Source organism: Apis florea, unplaced genomic scaffold (assembly GCF_048593485.1).
Source record: "Apis florea isolate Af1SG1 unplaced genomic scaffold, ASM4859348v1 contig_3158_pilon, whole genome shotgun sequence".
Classification (NCBI taxonomy): domain Eukaryota; kingdom Metazoa; phylum Arthropoda; class Insecta; order Hymenoptera; family Apidae; genus Apis; species Apis florea.
Genome location: NW_028256713.1, coordinates 5,359,480 through 5,385,525, shown reverse-complemented (window position 1 = coordinate 5,385,525; position 26,046 = coordinate 5,359,480). Strand labels below are relative to the sequence as shown.

The 26,046-nt window shown below is 34.1% G+C and overlaps 3 protein-coding genes across 10 annotated transcripts in view; 2 read left to right on the top strand and 1 right to left on the bottom strand.

Moving 5' to 3' along the window:
• The window catches only part of osp (myosin phosphatase Rho interacting protein outspread), a 184,306-nt gene extending 178,708 nt beyond the window's left edge, over positions 1 to 5,598 (top strand). For 2 of the 7 annotated variants that reach the window (XM_086909664.1, XM_086909670.1), the window contains 3 exons: positions 107 to 503; positions 2,444 to 2,593; positions 3,322 to 5,598. In XM_086909664.1, coding sequence (XP_086765790.1) covers positions 107 to 503; positions 2,444 to 2,593; positions 3,322 to 3,470 — 696 coding nt within the window. In that variant the 3' untranslated portion in view covers positions 3,471 to 5,598. Of the gene's footprint in view, positions 1 to 106; positions 517 to 2,443; positions 2,594 to 3,321 lie in introns of all 7 variants that reach the window. The other 5 variants (XM_086909665.1, XM_086909668.1, XM_086909666.1 and 2 more) reach the window with 5 other exon arrangements.
• Positions 5,599 to 8,238: 2,640 nt separating this feature from the next.
• Positions 8,239 to 17,492, top strand: LOC100870805 (uncharacterized). 2 transcript variants are annotated; one of them, XM_031920016.2, is made up of 15 exons: positions 8,239 to 8,381; positions 8,575 to 8,717; positions 8,794 to 8,970; positions 9,050 to 9,346; positions 10,108 to 10,225; positions 10,306 to 10,472; positions 11,483 to 11,725; positions 11,804 to 12,179; positions 12,262 to 12,412; positions 12,936 to 13,133; positions 13,224 to 13,366; positions 13,441 to 13,656; positions 13,833 to 14,177; positions 15,879 to 16,229; positions 16,853 to 17,492. In XM_031920016.2, the coding sequence occupies exons 1-14, from the start codon at positions 8,289 to 8,291 to the stop codon at positions 15,969 to 15,971; spliced, it is 2,760 nt and encodes a 919-aa protein (XP_031775876.2). In that variant the 5' UTR covers positions 8,239 to 8,288; the 3' UTR covers positions 15,972 to 16,229; positions 16,853 to 17,492. The 2 variants fall into 2 exon arrangements, with proteins under 2 accessions (XP_031775876.2, XP_031775878.2); XM_031920018.2 differs by lacking the exons at positions 15,879 to 16,229; positions 16,853 to 17,492 and adding an exon at positions 14,254 to 14,382.
• Positions 14,314 to 16,182, bottom strand: LOC100870927 (uncharacterized). Its single transcript, XM_012493528.3, has 3 exons — positions 16,037 to 16,182; positions 14,890 to 15,039; positions 14,314 to 14,804 (listed from the first exon to the last, which is right to left on the bottom strand). Exons 1-3 carry the CDS (start codon positions 16,160 to 16,162, stop codon positions 14,724 to 14,726), a joined length of 357 nt encoding a protein of 118 aa, XP_012348982.2. The 5' UTR covers positions 16,163 to 16,182; the 3' UTR covers positions 14,314 to 14,723.
• Positions 17,493 to 26,046: the final 8,554 nt, after the last annotated feature.

Below are 26,046 nucleotides of genomic sequence, written 5' to 3'. Positions count from 1 at the left end.
CACATTCCGTTCTGACCCGGCACCGATCATCGACGATCGTTGTTAACCCCACCCACCATACCAAGCCGCACTTACGCATTATATATTTTCGATATTTCACTAACAGCATGGGGAGGCCCCTCGTGATACGTCTGGTGTGCCATCGAAATCTTCGTCGCTAAGCTACTCGCCGCAGCGTGGCCGGATTAATAACGAGCCGCTGCTCAGAGCGGCGAGCAGCGAGGAGCAGAGAACGGGCGGCGAAAGGCCGAGAAACACGCTGTCCACGTTGCAAAAGAGCACGCAGGACAAGCAGGCAGCGTTCTCGTACAAGCTTGAACGCGTTAAATCGGTCTCGTTGCCTTACTCGAGTAACTTGGTTAGGCCGGGCAATAGTTCTGGCGTGAACTCGCACGACGTGAAAGAGGTGAGCTTAGGGCAAAAGAGCCAGGAGCGTAACGGCCTGGCATCGCCGCTCTGGGACAGCCTGAGACCGAGGAGCGGACTGCCCCATCAGTATCAAGGTACAGAAGAAAGGTGAAATGGGAACTGTGAAAGAGACGAATCGCAGGAAGCTGATAGAGAGAGAGAGAGAGAGGGAGGGAGAGGGAGGGAGAGAGAGAAAGGAAAAATAAGAAAACAAGAGAATAATGCTTCTATTGGATCGCCGCCGTTTCTCGATCCTTCTCCTCCTCCTCGTTTTCCGCTTCTTTTTGAAAAGCATAGCAGCTGCATTCGGCTTAGACGTTGTTCGTACGTTGAACGATAGACATCGAGTCGAACTTTGGCTCGTTGCTTTTTTTTTTTTTTTCCTTTCTATCGATCATCTTTTCGTACTGTACGAACTTTGGCATGCGCTACAACTTGCGAGGATCGAGGCCTTTGCTTTTAACTCCTTCGCTGAAAGGTCGAGATATCTTGCATGTGTTTCTTATTGTTCTTTCAACTTTTTTCAACCAAGAAGATTTGGGTAAAAAAGAAGTTGAATCGTTCTTGAAGCTGCATTTCATTGCTTCTCGTCCTTGGTAGCGAAGGGGTTAATCTTAAGGGTTAACCTTAGCGAATGGTTTAACAAAGAATGATTCGCGGCATAGATTTTTGCGATTGCCTTTTTTTTTTTTTGTTCGAGGAAGAGATATTATTACGGGGAACATAATAAGACTAACCTGGTGCTTTCTATTTAGAAATTAACCGCTTCGAGGAAAAATGAAAAAAATTCTAGTTGATAACGAATCAAAGTCGAATCAAAGCGAGTTTAATCAAATTTCTTGTTGTGCAATAAACGTTTTTGTTATTTACATGTGTAACGCGTCGATGAGGTTGTGTAAACGCGGATCATTTTTAATCCGGCTTTCTTCGACGGTAATAATGTTTCGATTTGACAAGTGATGTACTGAACGATTATTATAATCGCTATTTCAACGTGATACGAAGCGTGAAAAACCATTAATCCATTACTCGAGGGTTGTCTAACCAATTGCTAACAAGAGAATTTTTTAACGATGTAACGCAAAATAACTTCTGCCTTCTCGTGAATGTGATTTTGTACTCCTTGGATGTCTAATCTGTGCGCATAATAATTTTTCAATGTATCATTAACAGATTCGGAAGCGTGTGGGATTAGAGAAAAATAGTCTACCATAGTGTTTTTATAGGCGGGAATTTTGTAACGCAAACTTTTTACATTTTCTTACTACTGGAGATCATATTTTTGCAATCTGTATACAGTGTACGAAATGCCAATTTTTTTACATAAAAATATTCCACATGCTTCCGAACACATGCATCAAACTCTGCGATTGTAACTGTAAGAGCCGCTTCACTATTGGGAACATATTAGGTGTATAAGAAAATCATTAACTACTCCATTCTGACCGTCTCTGTTATCTGTCTTAGAGATACAGATCGGTGGCAGTGTAGAATTAAAATATGTTTTAATTTTTACATGATTTTTGGGTTCTTCGAGGTTCTTCGAGCTATATTTTATATTTCTTTATAATATTGACCATGTAAAGAGAAAAGGCTATTTAAAAATTTTATCGTTATATTATTACATATATTTATATATTATATATATATATATATAACATATAAAATAATATATAATAAATAACACATAACAATAATATATATAATATTATATCGTTATATTATTATTGTTACATATCTCAAAATTTTTCTCAAATCATCAAGTTTTTATTAACCGAGACAAATGTGAGATTGAAATATAAAAATTCGAAAATTAGATAGAACAAATTTAACAGAACCCACAAATCATATCGTTTATAGAGTTTATAAAGATTCATATCTTTCTTTTGACCAAGTCCAAGACAATTTTATTCGTTTTCTGAGATAATTCCTAAATATGACTACACGAGAATGACGTGACAAGTATGATGTATACGCGGAAACGGACTGTGCAAACCTGATAATCGTATTTCGACAATTGTATTTCACACGAAAGGTGGCACAGCAGATGTCGACGGCGCCGGCGGTGGCTGGCAGAGCAGCGACAAAACCGAAAAACAGCAACACTCGGAGGCATACAGCTTCCATGCCGACAATCCTTCCGAGTCCCGCCTCACCCCGGAACCCCCAGCTCTCTCCGTTGCAGGTCCGTTCTCTTCTTTGCCAATTAGGAAGAATCTTCCAACGAATTCGTCGACGAAGCACTCCATCAGTTTCGTTTTGCCTCCGACACGCTTCCCTACTTTGCACTTTATTCTTTTTCTTTTTTCACCCCTTCTTTTTAACTTTGCTTACATCTTTTTCCTTGGCTGCTTAACTGGCTTGGGATAAAATTAGAAGCTTTAGGTACAGGTTCTTTTACAATGTGTATTGACAATTATGTTATAATATATTATAATATTATATTGTTATTGTATAACATTGTATTATTATAATATATTCGTTTATTTATTCATATATTCGTTTAATTTTATAACAATATTGTTGATGCACATATATTGAATTTGGACTTGTCTTGAGCATGTACAATTACTTGCATTAATACTTATTTATTTTGTATATGTGAAAGGATTATTTATATATTCTTGTTTTATTGTAAACAATGATATATTGAATATCTTGTGAAAAGAATATGAATAGAAGATAAAACATTTTTCTGTTTAAAACTGTACAGATAAATTTATACGATATTTAAATAATCCTTAAAAAGATAATGTAATATTCAACTATTAGTGCAAGTACATCGTACCTACTCTTTTACCCGAGTTTATCACCTTGATTTCCTTTTCCACGCGAGCTTTATTATTCAAGGTAACACGGGAGAAAGCGAAATCAGTGAAGAGAATACCGAATAAAGTGTAATCCCATTTACAGAGCTGATGAGGTCTCCAGCAGTGAGGTGGTCCAGCAGAAGTTGTCGTAGCTTGCCTCCAACGCCCACGCCGAGTTATCATCACCCGCTCCACCCACCACTTCCAGCGGTGGGCATGGTCGCCGAGAGGAAGAAACGTTTCGAGCTCTGAATCGTTAATTAACACGCATACTATATTCTTCCGTTAAAAGTTCATAATCACGCATATCATATAAAAAAAAAAAAAAAAAAAAAAATACATCGTCGAAAACTCGTTTAAATTGTATAATTCGCGCGTACAATTGTTTTCGAATGGTGCTAAATCAGACTCGTTTCGAGTCTTCCTCAAGACCCACGAATTTCGACTTCTTTCCATTATCACTCACGAAAGTACAGCATTTTTCGATATTCGTTTCTTTTCAAATATTTAGATAATCCATTTTTTATTTTTATTTTTTTTTTTTTTCTCTCCATTGACAATTTACAGGCAATTCGTCACTGCCATAGGAAATAGAGTTTCGACGGTAGAATGGAGCAAATGTCAATTATATTACGGTCGCCCGGGATCGTGCTCGTCGTAACGTAACGATATTGAGCATGTTTATCAAGTAAACATGATTCAATAGCCGAAACGAGGCTCGGGTCCCGCGCTAGGCTCGCGAGTTCTGCTTTACGGTTGAAAGCCTATCGCGAACGATAGGTCGTTTTCGAAGGGACTGTCCTCTTTCTTCTCCCTCATATCGATCGAATTTTTACCGTTTAATGGGACCACCGTTCGATAAAAGGTGGTTAATTTGATACGCATTTAAAAGTTTCGATGATTTTTCCCGTAGGACCGAGTAGTGATCGTTTCGATCGATTTTCGCGAGCGACGTGCGTTTCTAGGGCATTATTTCAGTTAGAATCTGCCGTTTCTCGTCCTAATTATTTTGTAATTATCAATGTAATGGTGCAATGTATACACGATTATTAATCAAAGCATTTCGTTTTATCTTTTATTTTATTATTTCTTAGTACGCGATATATTTTTCTGGTGCTTCGAGTCTGAATCTAAATTATAATAAATAGGGAAATATGTTGAGAAATTTAATTTAATTGAGCAGAAAATTAAGATTGGAAATTAAGATACTATCCTAAGATGGAATATTTTTTTGAAATTTTGATGACGAGAAATGGCAAGGAAAGCGATAGACGCGAAGAAAATACAGTAGAACATCGATTATCGGTTAATTAAATTTCATGGTGTCGAATGTAAGAATCTCTGAACGTAGAAAAGAAGCCAAATTTGATTAATTGATAGTCTACTGTATTGCGAGTCATTTATACAAGTGTCGTGGTAGTTAACGCAATGTAACGCATATATGTATTGGTGTGAAAGTGTATTGACAAATAATTCGTCAAGGTTGTTACGTTTGCGTTTTAATTATAAAGATCGTAAGATTTGTTGTAATGCCATCTTGTGACTTTACGAGGGGGCTAATTTTAATCGACGATCGGCTCAAAGTTCGTCTTCTAGGGAGGCTTCGATTATAATGTTTTTTTTTTTTTTCATTTGTTGACACGTTGTTCGTGACTATTATTATTATTATTATTTTTTTTTTATTTGTTTTGTAAAGACGATTAGCATGTTAAAGCGAAAAATAGCGAAACTTTATCGTGGCAAAAGAAAACGAGGGACGCAAGATTTATTCTAATTTACTTTCGTTTTCTCTTTTCTCTTTTCTTTACTCCCCGCATTGTTTTTCGTTAATTCTTCGTAAATCGAAAAATATTTGTACGCTTGTTTCGCTCTTGTTATGTATAGATTCTGCACATAATATTGAATATAATACGGCGTTGTCACACTGCACTGTGTATTACAGCATTTTCTCATTGTGTAAATGTTTTTTGTCGGATCGCGACATTATCATTTTTTGATGTTAATATTGTATAGTTTATGACGTTCTCAATTTAAGGAGCAAGAAAATATAAATAACTTAGAATTAACCCCTTCCATATGAAATGGATTGTTTATATTATATGTTATTATTATATTGTATTCTATATTATATATCGTCGCGGTTCGTTCCAGTGAGGATGTCATCCGACATTGTGAATAATGTCGAGGGAAACGAATTACAACAAAAAAAAAAAAGAAAGAAAGAAAAGGATTATCGATAATAATATGATTCATTATCTCTTATGTAGAGTAATTACTCAGGATTGTTTAACATTTATAATATATTACAATTATACTTATTGTATTTGTATTATAATTTATAATAACGTTTGAAATAAAATATAGTAACCATTGACGTGAATCATCCGTTTAATGAATCTATTTTCTTAGATTATGAATGAAATTGACAATAAATTTAATTCAATGTATTTTTTTTTTTTACCACATTGAAGCATTAGAGCTTTCTAACTTTTTTAATGTAATTTAACATAAATAATTTAACGTAACAATAACATTACAACATTAGTAATGATTGGAATTAAAAAGAAATTATAAATAAAAAAATAGATTAAATATTCTATCAATCTATTTCCTCTAAAAATTCCTTTAATTTTAATTGACATTCTGTATCACTTTCGTAATAATGCATCAAAATTAAGGATAGACAAAGAAAGCAAGTAATGAGACAAGGATAGTGATAGGATAAAAATATGAAAATCAGCGCCATCTCTAGAGTGCCGCAAATGAAACTATGTAGATAAGGAAAGAAAATAATAGAAAAAGGATAGAGATAGAGTAAAACTTGACTATCAGCGACATCTCTTGAGTGGTGTGAAAATATATTTCTAAAAAAGTCTAAGAGATGGCGCCTGGCATCAATTCCTATTTTATTTTATTTATTTTATCTTATAAAAAAGTATATTTAGCATGGAAGAAATGGCGCTGACGATTAATTCTGCTCCATAATACTGCGTGGTAGTCTTGCGTGCTGATTCTGCGCATGTTTGTAATATTCTGTATCACTTTTGTAACGATGTATTAAAATTAAGGATAGACAAAGAAAGCAAGTAGTAAGACAAGGATAGTGATAGGATAAAAATATGAAAATCAGCGCCATCTCTAGAGTGCCGCAAATGAAACTATGTAGGCAAGGAAAGAAAATAATAGAAAAAGGACAGAGATAGGATAAGAATTGATTATCAGCGCCATCTCTTGAGTAATGTAAAAATATATTTCTAAGAAAGTCTAAGAGATGGCGCCTTGCATCAATTCCTATTTTACTTTATTTATTTTATCTTATAAAAAAGTATATTTAGCATGGAAGAAATGGCGCTGACGATTAATTCTGCTCCATAATACTGCGTGGTAGTCTTGCGTGCTGATTCTGCGCATGTTTGTAGTATTCTGTATCACTTTTGTAACGATGTATTAAAATTAAGGATAGACAAAGAAAGCAAGTAGTAAGACAAGGATAGTGATAGGATAAAAATATGAAAATCAGCGCCATCTCTAGAGTGCCGCAAATGAAACTATGTAGGCAAGGAAAGAAAATAATAGAAAAAGGATAGAGATAGGATAAGAATTGACTGTCAGCGCCATCTCTTGAGTGACGTAAAAATATATTTCTAAGAAAGTCTAAGAGATGGCGCCTGACATCAATTCCTATTTTACTTTATTTATTTTATCTTATAAAAAAGTATATTTAGCATGGAAGAAATGGCGCTGACGATTAATTCTGCTTCATAATACTGCGCGTAGTCTTGCGTGCTGATTCTGCGCATGTTTGTAGTATTCTGTATCACTTTTGTAACGATGTATCAAAATTAAAGATAGACAATGAAAGCAAGTAGTAAGACAAAGATAGTGATAGGATAAAAATATGAGAATCAGCTCCATCTCTAGAGTGCCGCAAATGAAACTATGTAGGCAAGGAAAGAAAATAATAGATAAAGGATAGAGATAGGATAAGAATTGACTGTCAGCGCCATCTCTTGAGTGATGTAAAAATATATTTCTAAGAAAGTCTAAGAGATGGCGCATGGCATCAATTCCTATTTTACTTTATTTTATCTTATAAAAAAGTATATTTAGCATGGAAGAAATGGCGCTGACGATTAATTCTGCTCCATAATACTGCGCAGTAGTCTTGCGTGCTGATTCTGCGCATGTTTGTAGTATTCTGTATCACTTTTGTAACGATGTATTAAAATTAAGGATAGACAAAGAAAGCAAGTAGTAAGACAAGAATAGTGATAGGATAAAAATATGAAAATCAACGCCATCTCTAGAGTGCCGCAAATGAAACTATGTAGACAAGGAAAGAAAATAATAGAAAAAGGATAGAGATAGGATAAGAATTGACTGGCAGCGCCATCTCTTGAGTGATGTAAAAATATATTTCTAAGAAAGTCAAAGAGATGGCGCATGGCATCAATTCCTATTTTACTTTATTTTATCTTATAAAAAAGTATATTTACCATGCAAGAAATGGTGCTGACGATTAATTCTGCTCCATAATACTGCGCGGTAGTCTTGCGTGCTGATTCTGCGCATGTTTATGGTATTCTGTATCACTTTTTTAACGATGTATTAAAATTAAGGATAGACAAAGAAAGCAAGTAGTAAGACAAGGATAGTGATAGGATAAAAATATGAAAATCAACGCCATCTCTAGAGTGCCGCAAATGAAACTATGTAGACAAGGAAAGAAAATAATAGAAAAAGGATAGAGATAGGGTAAGAATTGACTATCAGCGCCATCTCTTGAGTGATGTAAAAATTTATTTCTAAAAGAGTCTAAGAGATGGCATTCTTTATTAATTCCTATTTTATCTATTTTATCCTATAGATAAGTGTCTTTAGTATGCAACAGATGGCGCTGGTGATTAATTCTGCTCCATAATACTGCGCGGTAGTTCTGCGTATTGATTCTGCGCATGTGCGTAGTTCTGAAAAGGCGGGTTGAGCAATTTGGAGGGAAATCTGTGGTTGTAGATTAATTTATTGTGTGTTTTTACAAATTTTGTGTAAATTATCAGTTATTTGTGCGAAATGGAGCCATTGTTTCAGTTACACGTTAAGGATATGGATATTTTGCTTATAAATACAAAGGAGAGATTGATGTTAGGCGATGAATATTCTCAGGTATTTATAATTCTCCAAATTCTCGATTTCTAACGAAATATCGAAGTTCGTTATTCATATTCACATATTACTAAGGTTTTTATGTATAGCTTTTTAATTAAAATATGTATAATATTACATTGAATCATATATTATAACCGTCTTTATATAGTAATAGTATAATTATAATCTAAAGAGAAATTGTGTCAATCAGATCAAATGCATCGATCGAATATCCAACTTATTCAAAAATGGTGACATTGCGAACAAAGAGACAGCTCTTTCAAAGTTAATCAAGTTCGACATACTTTCGATTATATTTGAACTTTTACAAACCTCCAGTGATCATTTACTTCCGTACGTTTCATATAAAATATTTAATGCGACATCACAAATCAATAACTTTTTAAAATCTTTCATTATATCTTAATAGATGTATTCTCGATTTTTTGGATTTGGTATTAATATATCGAAAGTTTTACGAAAGTCACGTAGCCACAGATGCCTTGGATTCCATTTTGAAAATTACAGTTTGCATTCTAAAATCTCGTTGTAAAGAAACTCAAATATTAGAGAAGCTTATTTCAACTATTTATGATATACTTTATAGGTAAATATTTAGAAAAAAGAATTATTTAGTAAAAAGAACATTATAAACTATATATTATAAACTGTATAATAACTTTTAGAGCAGTAGAGTTCAATATGGATTTCAACATAATTTGTGTACCGAGACAAGTATTGATTCTCTTAAAATTATTGATCTTGGAAAATCTTTGGGATCAAAAGATAAAATTTTCCTCCATCGTGTTATTGAATCTCGTTCTTGAAAACGTTGACGCTGAGGACGAATGGGATGATGGTGTATATGAACTGTGTCACAAAGCTCTCAATTTAATGAAAGAGATCGTCGAATATAGCGACGATGATGTCTCGGTCTCGTATGCTGCGGATGCATTGTGTGCTGTTTGCGCCTCTGCTACACGGTAAGACTATATACATACATTCGAATAGCTAGAGTTTCATTAACTAAAAGTTCATGAATATTTCCTAATGTTAATTTTACTCTCTTTAAGTCGAGAAAAACATTCCAATTGTAATCGCAATTTATAGTACAATTTAAAATATTTAAATATTTATTAAGTATTAAATTTTCCAAACATGAAACATTGATTTCTTGTTTAAATATGTACTTTGGAAATTCATTCAGATATATTAAAAAATTTGAATAATTATGAATTGGCATGTATTTTATCCAATTTCGATAATTTATAAATATTATAATTCAAGACATTTGGATATTTGTCAAAAATTAAACTTTATAAATGTGAAATATTAGTTCATTGTTGCTTTATTACACAATTTGAATAGTTGAAAACTTAGATATTTTGTTTAAATTAGAATTGCAAATAATAATCATACTTTATTTTATATTAGATAAATTTTGGTAAATTTCTATATGAGAGAAACATTTGAATAATCATTAGACATTCCTTATTTTTTTCTTACAAACATCAAATACTTCTATAACAATACAAAATTCAAATATTTGTCGAGATTTATAATCTATAAGTATCTAATGTGTAAAAAATAATTAATATAAAATATAAGAAAATAATTTTCTTGCATTTTAATTACACTTATAACTATTTATAAGAAATACTATTTAATTGAATGAAACTAACAAATGAATAACTCGAATAAGTGTTAAATCATAACATTAAGATAAAAGCTTGTTTTTTTCCAGATTATGCATCACCGAAGACGACAATCGAGGATTCTTCGACAAAGTGTCTAAGTTCAAATCCACCCTGACAAAGACGATCCGCACGGTGACGATGAACACGTTGATACCTTACGTTAAAGTAAGTTGAAACGTTCCTAGTATGCGACATATATTTAATTACAAGGAACATCAAAGACCCTTCTCATTCCCATTCTGCAGAATACAGAATCAAACGAAACGGACAGGGTCAAATTCCATAGGAATCTTGTGACTTGTCTGAACAACCTTTACAAGCTGAGTAGTAGCTGCGGTCGCGACAACTTGTCAAACCACTTGACCGCCAACGGATATCTGAAGTACTTCTTGCTGTTAACCACCAGACTTCCGTAAGTTTCGACGACAATCCATTTGTTCGATGATGCGATTAAATTGCTCAAGTGATCCCATCATGATTGTTACTTGTATTTGGAGTTGTAGCTTGTAGGTCGTTGTATGGTATAGAAAAAAAGATGATCTTTTATTAGAAACTTTAAAATAATATTAATTAGAAGGGTTAGAATATTTTTTGGAAATTGCAGAAACATTTAAAACTTTTGTATATTTATAACTTTGAGTTGTGAAGTATACAATTGTATCAGATGTAGTTCTTCTGAAATATTATTGTAGATAATATCTATAGTAATTATATATCAATATTCAATGATATATTTTACTAAAGAAGATTTAAATTCATTAATAAATATTAAAAATTCTATTCCTCTTAAAAAAAAGATATTAATAAGAGTAATTTTTATTGTGATTATTTTAATGATTAAAGAAAAAAAAAGAAAAGATGTTTTTGAAACGTTTGAAAGTAATTTAATTTCATCTTATAAATCTTGCACTGTCTGAGACAGGAAAATTCATACCTTTTTAATAACGGAATTTGTTTTCTCTCACAGCGCGTGACAGCTCCAATTCATAAATGTTCTTCTATATTTTCGCTTTGCTTCATATCTTCGGTTCATTTATTTATTTTCTTTTTGTTTGTTTGTTATTTATTCACCAGGTTTTTTATGTTTTTCCAAAACAATGAGCATAGGAATTTTTTTTATCATTCAGATCAAAGAACTATTTTATAATGTTCAAAAAAGATTGCCTGTGAAAAAAAAATATAGTCAATAATAGTAAAGTCTCTTAAATTTCGTTCAATCAATAGAAATGATTCAAAAGAGTAAAATATCGAACTTTTTGGATTTTAGAAAAAACAAATTGAAAGTATAGCGAAAGTTTCATGAGAAATACTTACTTATTTATGAGAGATTATTTTACTGCTATTGCAACTTTTATATTATTCAAAAATTTTTTCATTTCAATTCAATCTTCTTTTCTTTTCTTCTTCTTCTTATTATTTTAGAGAAATCTTACGGCGTAGCACTTGTATGTTATTATCACGGATTATAATCACTTTAGCCGATAAATCCATGCCAATTATTCGATCCACAAGTCGAGAAATAAGCTTTGAAAATTTGGTGCATCAAGGATTATTAGATCTTCCAAAAGATCCTGAACAATGGATGAACATCATAGCTCATTATCAAGGGAATAGCGCGACTGCCTTAATGACTCTAATTTATTATCACTTCCATGGAACCAGAGAGTATGAAATTACTTATATTATCCAAGATCAATAATTTTTTCTTAACACTATTATATTTTGAAATATCATATTATATAGGACCGATATGATATGCTTGAAATCGCTGATAAGAAGGATTATTAATGTTAATCTTTCTAAATCCGAGCAGACATCGGCTCAAATTTTGAAAGTTTTATGGTTTCTGTTTGCTGTTGCGTCCATATCACATCCATCGCCGAGGTTGGAACAGGATTACGACAAAGCCGTGAAACGATTGGCAGCTGCGTTACAATATTCCAAGTTGAACGATTGTTACACTCATCATATAGATTTGATGCATTATTGTCTGAATTGCCACGAATTCCCCAAGGATCTGCGAAACCGAGCGATGGATCTGTGGTTGGTCGAATCCGACGGTGACATCAAGCCATTGTTGACCCTGGATTGTGCAAAAGTTGTACAACATTATTTATTGGTAAATTTGCATACGTTTGAAAACTTGGAGGACATCGTAAGATCATATAAGATGATCTAATGCAAGTTCTTTTGGGAAATAGCTTGTAATACAAACGGGATACTCGGACAAGATAATCAATCTTGCGATGAAGGGGATTAGAGAAATGATACGTGTGGATAATTGCAAGGAAATTGCAGAAATTACCTGGCACATGTTGCCTAATCTTCTTTCATCTTATCAACCATCAAAAGGTATTTTTTTATATAAGTTGAAATTTTTACGACACAAATAAGTGAAATTTAAATGAATATCTGTCTTTTTAAATATCACAATATGTATTTTACTTTTATTTATTTGTTTTTTTATATTAAAATTTTTACATTTAAATTTTTTATAAATGCGTAAACATTCATAGGCTAAATAGAAAAAATATGTGTATAAAAAATATGACATAAAATTAATTGAAAATTGTTTCTTTGCTATTCTTTGAATGTTTAGTCTAGCGAATAAATATAAATGTATGAATAAATTAGAAATTTCATTAGATTAATATTATAATTGATTTTCAAATCATTAATTTTTTGCATAATTTTGCATAATATTTTATTAAGTTTAATTTAAATTTTATAAAGATTAAAATTAATTAGAAATTTTTCTAAATGTTGTTTGTCTTAAATATTCTTCAATTTACAATGCGTGGAATGCGTTATTACAAATCTATTACAACAATTTAAAAAAGTATTAAACCTTTTTCAAACTAAAAATTTTCAACAGACGAGCAAATAAAAGCGGTATTAGAGCTGACCAATGTGTCCATTCCGGATTCCTTATCACCGAGCATCAGGAACCGCTGCGCGGACAATCTTATATCCATCTTCCTACATCAAGAAGTGGACTTGAAGCTGAGGACGCTAGTAATAATGCAGTCGTACGCGTTGCTGGTCACGTCCATGACGGTCGAACCGTTCACGAGTACATATTTCAGCGAGATGTTCGCTCGATAAATAGCAAAAAAGACGTAAAACAAAATCACTCTTCTTCATCCTTCCTTTTCTTTCACAGTTCTAGACAAGTATTGCGTGGCATCGAGATTCTTGGAAGAGTTACTCGTGCAAGGTTTCTCGATTGAAACCCCTGAATTATCCGCTGTCTGCTTGAAACTCCTCGCGTTTATCGTACATTGTCAAGAAAAATCGTCGATCCAGGTACAGGAATATCCAATGTTCGTAAATAATAGATCCGTGTTGTCGATCAACCATCAATCGAACGTGTTTTCCAGCGTGGTAAGCCGGTGACGATTGACGTGCAGAGCTTAGCCGATTTGCTGTTAAATACGAGGAGCTACATCCACTCGTCGATCAATGGAATGCAACTCACGCTGGAACTTTTAACTCAAAATATTGACGGATCACCTGTCAGACTGAACGAGATCCCTGACGATCGAGCGGAGGGTTTGATCAATCTCTACGAGATCCTTCATATCGTTTATGAAAGAGTTAGTGCTTGTATTTCAATCGGATAATTGGCTCGTTGATTCTTGAAAGATTTATATATATTTAATAAGTTCGTTTTAATCCTAAAAAGTAGATTGGTTCGGTTTAAGGAAGATATATTTTGTAATTTAAGATCAATAGTACTATTAATATTTTATGATTTCTTTTTTATTCAAAGTGCGAGCCAACGCAAAGAGATATTGTATACCAATGTCTCCAAGGTGTGCTGAAATTCTGCCACGTGAACGTCGAGTCTCTGATGTATCATATGTGCACATTGATGAGCAACTATGATATCGTATCTTCTATCCTGGAGACGTGCCACGTAGTAAGCTATCACTTTCTCGAGTTCGTTTCAACCTGGCTTCGCTATCGAAAAAGATATTGCAACGACGAAGGACCGTGGAACGCGAGATCACTTTGCAAAACTCCGTTCGAGGAAACTTTGGATCAGATCAAGAGCTACGTCGATATGGTAAAGAATTTGAGAACCGATGCTGCGTTTTACAATCTTCTCTACGCGGTGAGTCTCTCGTTTCTATACGAAATATCCTCTATTCTCGTCTATCATCTTTGCAAAAATAATATGTTATTTCTAGTTATCGCAATATAAGGAATATTTGGGAGAAACGTGAATGAAATATACAGGCTTGAGAAGCTTTGCTTTAACAGTTTATTCGATCCGTGCAACATTGCTCGATAACATCGTAACATGTTAAATACGTGCGTACAAAAAGTAGAAAAAGATCAATCGTGGACGAATTTAATCCATCCCGGCTTGTTTAACACGTGCGCTTCAGCGTGATCCTGAAATATAATGTATCGATAGTTTGTTGTATGTTGCTAAATAGCTTGATTGCTCTCCTCGCTCTAAATGCCCCGGCCGGATAGTGTGTATTAAAAATTGTCATATTATTATTTATTATTATTATTATTATTCGGGAACTGGTCGGATACGATTTGTGCGGTGCGTCTTTCGCTTGGAATCCGTGTTCGCCGCCTTTCGCAGTCGCCTCTGCCGTGCTCGGCGTTTCTTTTTTCGGTTTTTTTTCGTGATGGCAGGTTTCTGTTATTTTCGCGGGCGAGCGTTGCGCTGCATGAAACAACCCTTGAAAGAATTCAATCTCACGTCGATCTCACCTTCTTCTAGCTGCAATCAAACGCTCGAATTTGAAGTAATTCGCGTATTTAAAAGAAAATGAAGAGTTTAAGAGCGATTAATGAGAGAGTGGTACCTGATCGAACAAGTAAATTTCTTTGTAACAGGACGGTGACACGCATTCGCGAATGCATCTCGTTTTGGCGATGTCGCTTCTTTCTGGTGATAAGATCTTGCAAGCGCCGCTTTCTTCGCAAGCCTGCTCGAATTGCCTGAAGAGAAGTTCCTGCGGGCAACATTGTGTTATAAAAAATATGGGAACTAAATTCAAATGCACTCCATTTGATTGATACAGAAGTTGAAGAGTCACTTAGCACGCGATGGAATATAGCTAACTGTATGCTTCTACCAAACAATAACGGGATAAAATTGAGCGTAACAATTGGTTCGTGCGTGTTCAAAGATTAACCCCAATTAGTGCTCGTACGAGTTCTATTATTGATGCCGTTGGCGCATTTAATTTTCTTTGAAGATAGTTTCCTTTCTTTTTGTGTGGACAATACACCGATACAAAGCTCGTATTATTTTTATTTACTGTGAAGCAAAAGACAATAGAGAAGTTGAAGAATTGACAAGAACAAGTATTTTCCTCAAAAACGATTCTTTTCTCGAAGCAAACCTGATTACAGTTTCTCGAAATGGCAAAGGTATATCAGCATCAGCGACAAAATCGAAGTACGCCTCGAGCACCTTGACTGTCTTCGAGTTAATGCCAAATCGATTTTACCCCCATGGCGAAATCGCAAAATCACCCGTCGTCTCGTTACATCCCCCATGGGGATGCTGGATCCACGATGCCAAGCAATCCTCGAGTATCACGCATCACTGACAAGATATCACTGTGAGAGATCTCTCGACAATTTTAACTCGTGGAACCCTACGCAACTTGCTCCAATTATATGGTAATCAACGAACTACTCGACTAATAACTATCTTATATATCCGAAACAAATATAAAACATATCTTTAAACATATATAAATATATAAATATATAAAAAAAAGAAAAGAAAAAAAACAAAGGATAATGGAAAATTCTTTTCTAATTTATTTCTATCGTACCGTAGGTTCCCTGCCAATGCGTGAATTTAATACAGTTGCCAGACAAGGCCGGTGCAGCAAAAAGCGCCACCCCCCAAAACACAAGGCATCGACCATAACCTGTACACAAGATGGAAACGCGGCCCTCGCGAGGATTCTCGCCAAACTGGTTTGGACGACTTACATTCTTGGTAGTCTCCTTGTACGGATATTCAGGGAAGGTGAAGGTCTTGGCGAGGGTGCCTGGCCCTTCCTTCAGCTGTCCGACGACGAGGATCAGACCGATCGCAAACGCCATCCCCGGCGCCATGTTGAGCAGCCGGCTACGATCAATATGATGGGATGGCGCTCGCTTACGCTCTTTACCAAACCTCTATGTACGTATTCGTTTTCCCTCCACGCCCGTAAAAAACCACGGGGATGGACAGAGTGGATTCGCGCGATCAACCTGTCGATCCCCTTTGGCCGCTCGCCCCGTGAAATTGACTTTTTAAGAACCCACCCGCGGAGGTGGTGGCCAAGCCTTTGGCGCCGTTCTTTCATTCTGTGCCAGCGTGCTACTCTTCTTTTCGATTTCATTTGCGGGCTTTGGATGACGGATAAGTCTGGTGAATCCGACAGTAGTTGGGAATTTCTTTTATTAGATGAACTTTTATCAGATAGTTTTTTTTTTTTGTTTTTTGACTAATAAATTAGCGAAAGAAGAAGATTGAATTTATGAATTATTGAAGTTAAGAATTATTGAAAGATTTGAATATGGGTTTTAGAATTCGATGAAGTAGGAGACGTTGAAAAGATATTCTTTCTGTGGAGACTAGATTTTAGATTGAAAAATTGAAAAATGAATTATTTGCAATTTCTTTTGCATTATATTTTTTTTCTTTCTATTTATATATATTCTTTATATAAAAATCAAATCAATAAAAGAAAATTTTATATTGAATACAATTTCGCCCTTAATATAAAGAATAGAAAAATAAAAATATTCGAATATTTTCAGGATACGTATATTCTCGAAATAACGAGTATCCGCAATACCATATCCGGATCTTTCTCGAATCAAAGGGAACTATGGAGCGAAGATGGATCACGGAAGCGGGCTTCCTCCGATTCGAGGAAATGCACGCGTGGATTCATCGATAAATCCATGGAGGCCGGCGTCGCGGCTCGGCTATTTTGCATAAAATGTAACGGAGTGTGTATGCAGCGAGGCGCGATCGCATTTATCGTTGCGACGCATGCGAGCGGACCAGACGACGGTTTTTGTTCGGTTAGGCGTTGCGCATCACCAGCTCTCTCTACGGCTACCCTCCTGTCGACCATTAAATCGAGATTTCGCCGGTGATTAGCGGCAGTTTGCCTCGCCTCGCTGCGCCCGCCAGTCGATAGATTTTCCCAATAATTTTCCGTCAGTTCGAGGAATTTCGCCGTACCGAGAAGGTATATTCGCCTATATTACGTTCTCCTCTTCCTGGATTTTCGGCAGAATGGAATTTAAAGTGGCTTCGTTATATTTTTTTTTTTTTTTTTTTTTTACGATTGGAATATTTTAACTTTTTATTTTTGAAACGTTCGAATTTTTTTGTTGAGATTGATAGGATTTTTTGAGGAAATTGATATTCATTTAATGAGAAATTAGATGAGAAATTGATGGTTTATTTGTTGAAATTATTGTTTGAAAATAGATGAGTAATTTTATTATAATTAATGAAAAAAATTCTTTGATTTTTTTTTTTAATTTTAATAATAGAGTTTTCAATTTTGATACTTGAAATCTTTTGGTTTTTAGAAAAATTGAAGCACTACTAATTTAGTGGTCCATTTAAAAGTTTTTTTATTTTTATTTTTTATATTGCCACTAACCGATTTATAGAATCTATTAAAGCCAGAGAAAATTTTTAACACTAGTTAATTGTATATATAAATAAAATTTTAATAAACTTTGAAGAAGATAGATTTCAAAATTATAGAGAATTCAATATTTTTCTTTATCAGCAATCTAGAATATAGAAACAGTTTTCAATGTTGGAGACGAAAGATATTTTTCTTCACTATCTCGGGATATTACTCTTCCTTATAAGTCTTTTTACTATCTCTGAATATTGATACGTGCAAAATTGAAACAGAAAAATAAGATCGTCGATATCTGTTTATATAAATATGCACATTTATATATTTCTACGATACGAAATAAAAATAGTTTTGATCGGTATTCTATAATTCTCTTCAAGATAATCATGAATATCTCAATGTTAATTTTTTTTAAACAAGACTCAGACACACAGTTATCTTTAGTGAATATATTAAACATAAAGATTCTCTTCTGGTTATACGTTATTCTCAACGAGAATACTGTCTCTAGAATAACTCTTTGTAAACAACCTATTACACAATCTGTTAAATTGTAATTAATTACTTGTCGACACTCATTAATCACGAGCTCTTCCAAGAGAAGGAGAATAGAAATTTATGAGACAGAAACGCGTAACAAATAGTACTATTTCGATTTTTAAAATCAACTAACGAAAATACACTTAATTCTTATGTTAACATCCAGATATCCAGGTATCCTTTCATTCAGCGTAAAATTAAAAATTAATTAATCTCCTCCAAAATATTTTCAAATCCAATCGAATTCTCGTTATTTCACGCGTTACAACACGGTTTACGTTACATTCCAAGCTCACAAAAAATCCCATTACCAAAAAATTAGCGGGATCAGAAATCTGAAATTGAATATTTAAAATCTTGGCCAGCGAGGCAAGAATTAAACACGAATCACCAATCGCCCTGGAAAATGAAATTTCCCCACCATCCATGGTCAATCTAAAAATCTATTGTAAAAACAAGATGATTAATGGAAGGGGCGAATTTCAAGCCACGGTGGCCATCGTTTCGATTCGAATTAAAATTTTCATCCGTGTCCGTACACACAGCCAGACGTCCCGGCTAATTAAACACCGTTGGTGATCCTGGATCAGGCGAATCGCGCGTGTTTCCGTTTGTGAAAATCGCAAACGAGAACTTTTTCCATACGTGGTTAGCCGAAAAGGGGAGAGGGATGAGAGAGAGAGAGAGAGAGAGAGAGAAAAGGAATCGTTTGGATCGCGGAGGGTTGAAAAAAAATCCAAAATCTCGCCGGTTTTTTAATTACATGCCTTCTCCTCCCTCGTTCCAAACGCACGAACCGATGCATGATGTACGACGTATGTATATATGTATGTATGCACGCAATGTTTCCGATTAAATCACGGCTGTGCCCGCGAAATTCCATTGATATATCGGCGACGAAGTCGCGGACGAATGCCACGAATGAAGATGTACTTCGATAAAAATTTTTATTTAATTAAGGAATCATAGTAAGAATATATATTTTTTTATGTCGTGGCTTCATTTTTACAGGGAATTGAGGCAATTCAGGAGAGGATGATTATATATAACGTTGTGTAAAATAAACGTAGCGTGTGAAATTTTTGTTCAGGCTTAAATTGTAATCGTGGGATATGTTTCATTATGCGTGAAGGATTTTTTATTGTTGTGGGTAGATTTTGTATGGGGAATTGAGTAATTGAGTTGTAATAGGTTGTTGCAATTTATTGTGAGAAATGTGAAGTATCAAAAATTGAAAAAGTACAATAAAAAAAGGAACTTGATACATATAGAGTTTTGTATTTATATATATATTGTAAAAATAACTGAAATATGTAGCGTGTGGCGTACATTTTTTTTTTTTTCTATAGAAATCCTTGTTTTCTAAAAAAGAATCCATTTTGAACATGTTCAATCTGTCGTATTGTATACTACATGTATACTCGATGAATTTTCAAATTCCATTTTCAGTGAAATGAGTTTTCGTATGAACATTTTCTTTTTTTCCTCTGTATTTTCAACTTATTTTTCTAGAATACAAGTATAGTAGAAAAACGTACTTCACGCATATATAATATAATATATTTCAGTTATCAGAAAATATTTTGAATCTTTCGATATACCTAACACTTTACATACACGCGTTTTTCGTAACATATCCTATCCTTTAAAACTTAAATCCGTACTAACCCCCCCTTTCTTTTTTCACTCATAGAACAGAATGCACCCACAGCGATATACGCGAATAAACAACGAAACTATCCGCGTTTGTTATTGCGTTTACAGTGTCGACAAAGAGTTAACCGTTCAAAGCCGAAGGTTTAACGATGAACGCTGAATTTACGGCTAACGAATTGCGTAATTTCGCTCTCGACGCTTAAAATCGGCACACACACACACACACGCACGCACACGTGAATACGCATTCCGCATCGCGTGACAACTATGCCTGACGTTTCCTCGTTCTACCGTGAAATAATTTCCGCATCGGTTCGGTCAAATCGTTGTAATTACCAACGCGCCGTAGCTTTGTAAAAAATCATTTACCATCAATTTTCCCTTCCATCACGTTTTTCCGAGGAATCAACCAACCGAAATACCAAAATAAAAATAAAAATTCTAAACCGTGTAGTCCATGGTTACGGATAATGATAAATTCCTTAAGATATAAAAGAAAATTTAAAGGGAGGATTTTTCTAAGATCTAAGATACCTTATATGATATATACAGATATCTTATATATAATACAAAATTAATTGCCTGTTTAATTTATTATATTTTTTTATTTTTTCATTTAATCAGCAGACAACAAACAAAATAAGTTGGCTCGGATAAAGAAGACTTAATGAGGATTTTTACTGACCGCAAGGAGCTTTTCTCTTAAACCTTCACTGTTGCGGAACAAAATGAAGAGGAGAAAGAGCAGAAAAGTGCTTTTCGTATTGGACTCCTGTTAGTGGACTTGTAGTAATACCAGCTGACAAGGCCGTATCTCGGAGATCGAGATAATGAAAGTCAAAGGTGAGAGGATATATTTTTTAAAAAATATTTTTTAGATGAATTTTTATGGAAAATATAAAATCTACCCGATTCGAATTTCAGATTCCAGCCAACGAAAGGAAACATCCGTCCGCTGTTCCACATCCAGAGAATCTCCCGTGGCATCGTATGGGTGAGTCATCACAAAATAAATGTTCCATTTTATTGAAATTTTTCAATTCCAACAACATCGGTTTTTGGTCCAATCTAATAAGTTGGAAATCCCATTCGTTCTAATCAAACCGTGTGTCAAATGACAGAGTAGAAAACGAAAATGAAATTTTAAACGATTATCCAATTCGAGCGATTAATTTCGACGATCGTTTAATCGGGACTCGATCGACTCGCCCATGTATTATTTAACGCTAATCCACTTCTCCTAGCAGTGGATGGAAAACAAGGGTGGAAGTTGATTTAATTAGAGGACAATTAAGCGGTGAACGCCGGGCTAGTTGATCTAATTGTAACTATTAGGGGAATTGCACGAGGCCAACTGACTGTGTGTACCCAGTTATTTCAGATACTCGTTGAATTTCCTCGTGCCTTTTTCTTTCCATTTTTATAATTCCATTTTTTCCTTTCTCATCTCGATGTATATCCGTTTCACGAGACGAAGATCGCAAATTGCAATTACATGATCCTCGATCGAACGTGTCCATCACGCAGTCAGATTTAACGTCGATTTAACGTTAAAGTTAAATTATCGTTGAATCACGGAATCATTGTGGATAGTGATAGCACACTTGGAGATATGAATTATTCACTACTTTTCGTTCCCGCCACTATTTCCTTGATTGCTCTGCAAACACCGCGATATACCTTTTCGCGAAATATTGAGATATGCATCGTGATTCAACAACGATGGCGTGGAAATATTTTTATCGCGCGATCATTGTGCACTTTTCACCGAGCGTAAAGCGAATCCAAGGCTCTGAAATTGCGTCTTGGACGCGCCATCATCGTATTTTCATCTTCTTTTCTTTTTTTTTTTCACGATCACGGTAGATAAATTTTTTCTCTCGCGTGATTGATGCGTGGTTTTTTTGTTTCGTTTTTTTTTGTACACGTTGCGGTAAATTATCAATTCGATAAATTATTCAGCGGTCAATTTATGCATACGATCGTTACGATATGCAATGTTTGTTCGCGAGCAATAATAAAAGGAAATGAAATTTTCACGAATAAATGTTTATCACGCGTTCAGAATATTTTTTTTTTTCCTACACGTTTCTTGATTTGTTGTTGTTCACATAGAAGAAGGAATTCGATAAACGAATTCTATAAATTTTTAACTTTTACACCATAATCGCGAAAGTAAGTGGTGATAATTCCACTATTAACAATAGTAGTTGATTATTTACTGGAAGACAATAGTTCTTAAAAATTCCAAAAAAGAAGAGAAAATGAAGACATGTAGGAAAAAATTCATAAAGATAAATAAAGAAGCCATTCATCCTTGTCTAAGTTAATTGACAATGAGGAGCAAATGCAATTTTGCAGACAGGAAATGAAGACAAAGAACGGAACGAAAAATCTATCTATCTGGAAATAAAAAATTCGTGTTAATCATCGATAGATCCCAAATTATATAACTTGGCGACGATTTTATAATTGTCAATTACAACAATTTATAGAATTGAAGAACTATCCCTCAACATTTAATAAGAGAAATATCATCACGGAGCAATCGCACAAATGAGTCCCCCTCTCTCGTTTCATCTTACTCTCCACAGAATTTTTCTCGTTACCATCCATCCACCACTATTTCATCTCACGACTCACTCGCAAAATATCCACTAACACTCGCGAAAGCAACGATCTTAAGGCAAATATTTTTCCATCCATCCCATCCTCGCTACGGGGATACAGACGAAAGAGATCCCACAGTGTTTCCACAATGCGCGTCATATCGTCCCACAGAAATCGTGGAATCCGTGGAGCGTCGAGATGAATCCTGGTTATGGTGACGGCAAACCTCCCCGAGGATTTGTTTGACGGCGTGTCAACGATTCCTATTATTGTCGATCCTTATTTGCTCTGTCAATAACGGAGGCAACGAAGAGGGAAATCTTGCAGCCTCGAGCAGAGAAGGAGAGTTTGATGGTAAGAGATCGTCTCCCTCTTGATACGAACGAGTAGTAAATCAACGAGGAAACATCGACCACGATACGTGGATTTCCTTTCTAGGCGACGATCACCTCTCTCTCTCTCTCTATTATTTTACTATTTATCACGACGTGTCACCCAGTGATTTATATAACATGGTATCGAGGGGTAGGATCTGGTTTTTCAATATGCGAGGGAGGAAACGAGTTTATTTTTACTGACAGTTCCAAGAGAGAGTTAGGAAATTGAACGATACTTTTTATCGATAAAAATTATCGAGAGGTTTGAATGTAAGATAATAAGATCAATAGAGAGAGAAATAGTTACGTGAAATTTTTAATTTTATCGATATAGATAATTGTTTATAATTATTAATAAAGATAATTTTAATATCGTATAGGTAACGCATGATTATTAACGAATCGATAAAAGATTCGTGTAATTTCAACACGACGTTAGAACGATATTAAAATACACCTTTAACGTTAATAAAATTGCCAATCTTGTTGATACCTTTGGCGTAAATAAAATCCTTCAACGCGTGTAATTTTAATACGAGTAAATCTTCTTAACATCCATAATGAATGAAACTCACGATTTTGGTATACAAAAGGATTTGGAGAAAAGCAGAGAAGACTTGACTCTGCGAGTCAAAGTGATAGAAACCGACTGTGTCTCCTCTCCTTTATACATATACAGATATCCTTCCGGAAGTTCGGCGCCGGCTTACAATAGTAGGGTTTACAATGCCAGTAACCAGCTACGTTGACAGACCGTCCAGACTCGATGAAACTTGGAAATTTCGCGTAATATTGTACATCGACTTCGTTCCAAAAGATGTCTGCTTTCATATACATCAAACGTGGAAGGGAAAGATCGGTGTCGCACAAGAGTTAACAATACAGTTGTTCATTTTATTAACAACACGTTCAATGTGGCAAGAAAAATCGAAAACGTATATCGAGGATATCGATTTATTATAGAAACAATTGTCAAATGGCGAAAAATACAATGAAATTCAAAATGATTCTCGAGAAGATTGGGATAAAAAGATTGACGAAATTAACAGATAGCAATAAATATACTTCTCGATCATTTTTAATGATCAATTCTAGTCAAAGCTTATGTTTTACGCTATTGTTAAAAATTTTAGCAACGATGACTTATTATTTCTCATATCTCAAACTATTCTGTTCCTTGCAGAATCGTTTCATACTAATAATATTACTAATTGTATTTCTAATAATAATGCGTGTGTTCATTTCTATATTTACTTTAACGTCAAGAATTTCCATCGTTCTTGTAACAAATATATTTCGAAAAAAATCTTCGAATAAACCTAATTAACACTCGTACACTTTTAATATTTTTCATGGAAGAAAATCCATGACGTATTCGTAATCCGCCATATGGGATAGGAAATCCTCGTGACGCGTACGTTCACGTCATTCGCCCTGAACGTGTTAATCCATCGCGAGTATTCAAGTAGCCGGCTATATAAAACTCCTATTTCAATCTCTATTACTCTTTTTCATTTTTACTTTTTTCTTTTTTTTCGTTTTTTTTTTTTTTTTTTTTTTTTTTTATTGCCAACTAATCGATCGAAGAGGCGACTCGATGAAATCGGCGAGGTTAATGGAATGTTTTATCATCGCATCGCTCTCCGTATTGTCGTTTTTTTCGATCGGGCTGCGATTGTCGAAGAGAAAATATTTTCGCTCCCGTGATCCTATCGACGCTCTCTGATCTGCATAAAATATTGTTTTCGCCATTTATCCGTAATAGGATTATTCGTTTCGCGATGTTATTGTTTTCCAGGATTTATATACGGATATTTCTACCTTTCTCGCGTAAGAAGACGAGTTAATAAATAATGAGATTTAAACGATGCTTCGAACGGGAATAAATGAAGTTTATTCAGTTTTATTTTGTTTTCGAAATTAATAAAAAAATATATATCTAGATAATGTTTCTATAATTGTTATTATATTTGTAATTTTTCTTTCTTTTTGCTATTATTGAAAGAAATCGGAAAGGATCGTATTAGAAATGGAACTGAATATTATTATTTCTGTGTAAACAACTCGTTAAGGAATAAAATCTTGTTCTTACCGAGTCTTAGTCACAGATTAAAATTTAATTGACACTTCTTAGAGAAAAGTGGAGGATGAAAATATTAGGTTAATTCACACGAAATACAATTTTCTTAGATAAATGTCTGCTTTTAATTGTACACTCACTAGATTTCATATAAATGTTTAAACCCGTTAAATGTTATGATTCATCCACTGAAATTATACTCGACAATATCATGAATCTTCCATTATTATTATTACATCGTTATATTACTATATTGCATTATATTATTATCCTGTGCATTTTCTATGTATATCACAATAGAACTCTGCCGGGGACAATTAGATTCGTATAATCAGGTCATTCGTTTCACTTAATTCCTCTCATTAGCTATGATTTTTCATTCAAATAGTATTATCTAATTCACATTCATTTCAATGAATTTCACTGAACATTTGCTTCCGTTTGCGAAACATATTTATATACACGATAATTTAATAATAATAAAATTAATAAATTTATAACTCTTTTGGGAATCATGATCTTCAAATTAAGAATCACAAGATTGAATTCTTTCTCATAATCTCTCTCTAAAAATACCGTTTAATATTTTTTCTATTGAAAGCTTAATCAAATTGGCTTACTTTTAATCCATTTTTGATGATATAAATGATATTTGGTATTTACTATTTAAATATAGACAAAAAATGACCGAGATCCAATTTTTATTCGGTGATAATTATATTTCACAGCTTAATTAAAACGTAACGCGATGAATTAAGAGATACGAGTTATCGAGGATTGGGGAAATTTTGATAATAATAAATTCCGCATGATTTTCAAAAATTTTTATCTATGATGAATGAAAAACAGATTTTCGTGATGAAAATTACAGAATGAACGAACTGATAATAAAATTATCCTAATAATAATGCAATCGAGCCATATGGACACATCGTTCAATAATATTCAAATATCCTAGTAATAACAAACCGATCGTTGCAAAAACTCATTACGGCCCATCGTAATTCGCGTTGAATACTGTTCAATCGATTATTAACTCGGTCTTTAATTAAACATGCTATCTGCTTGATGCTTCGTAAC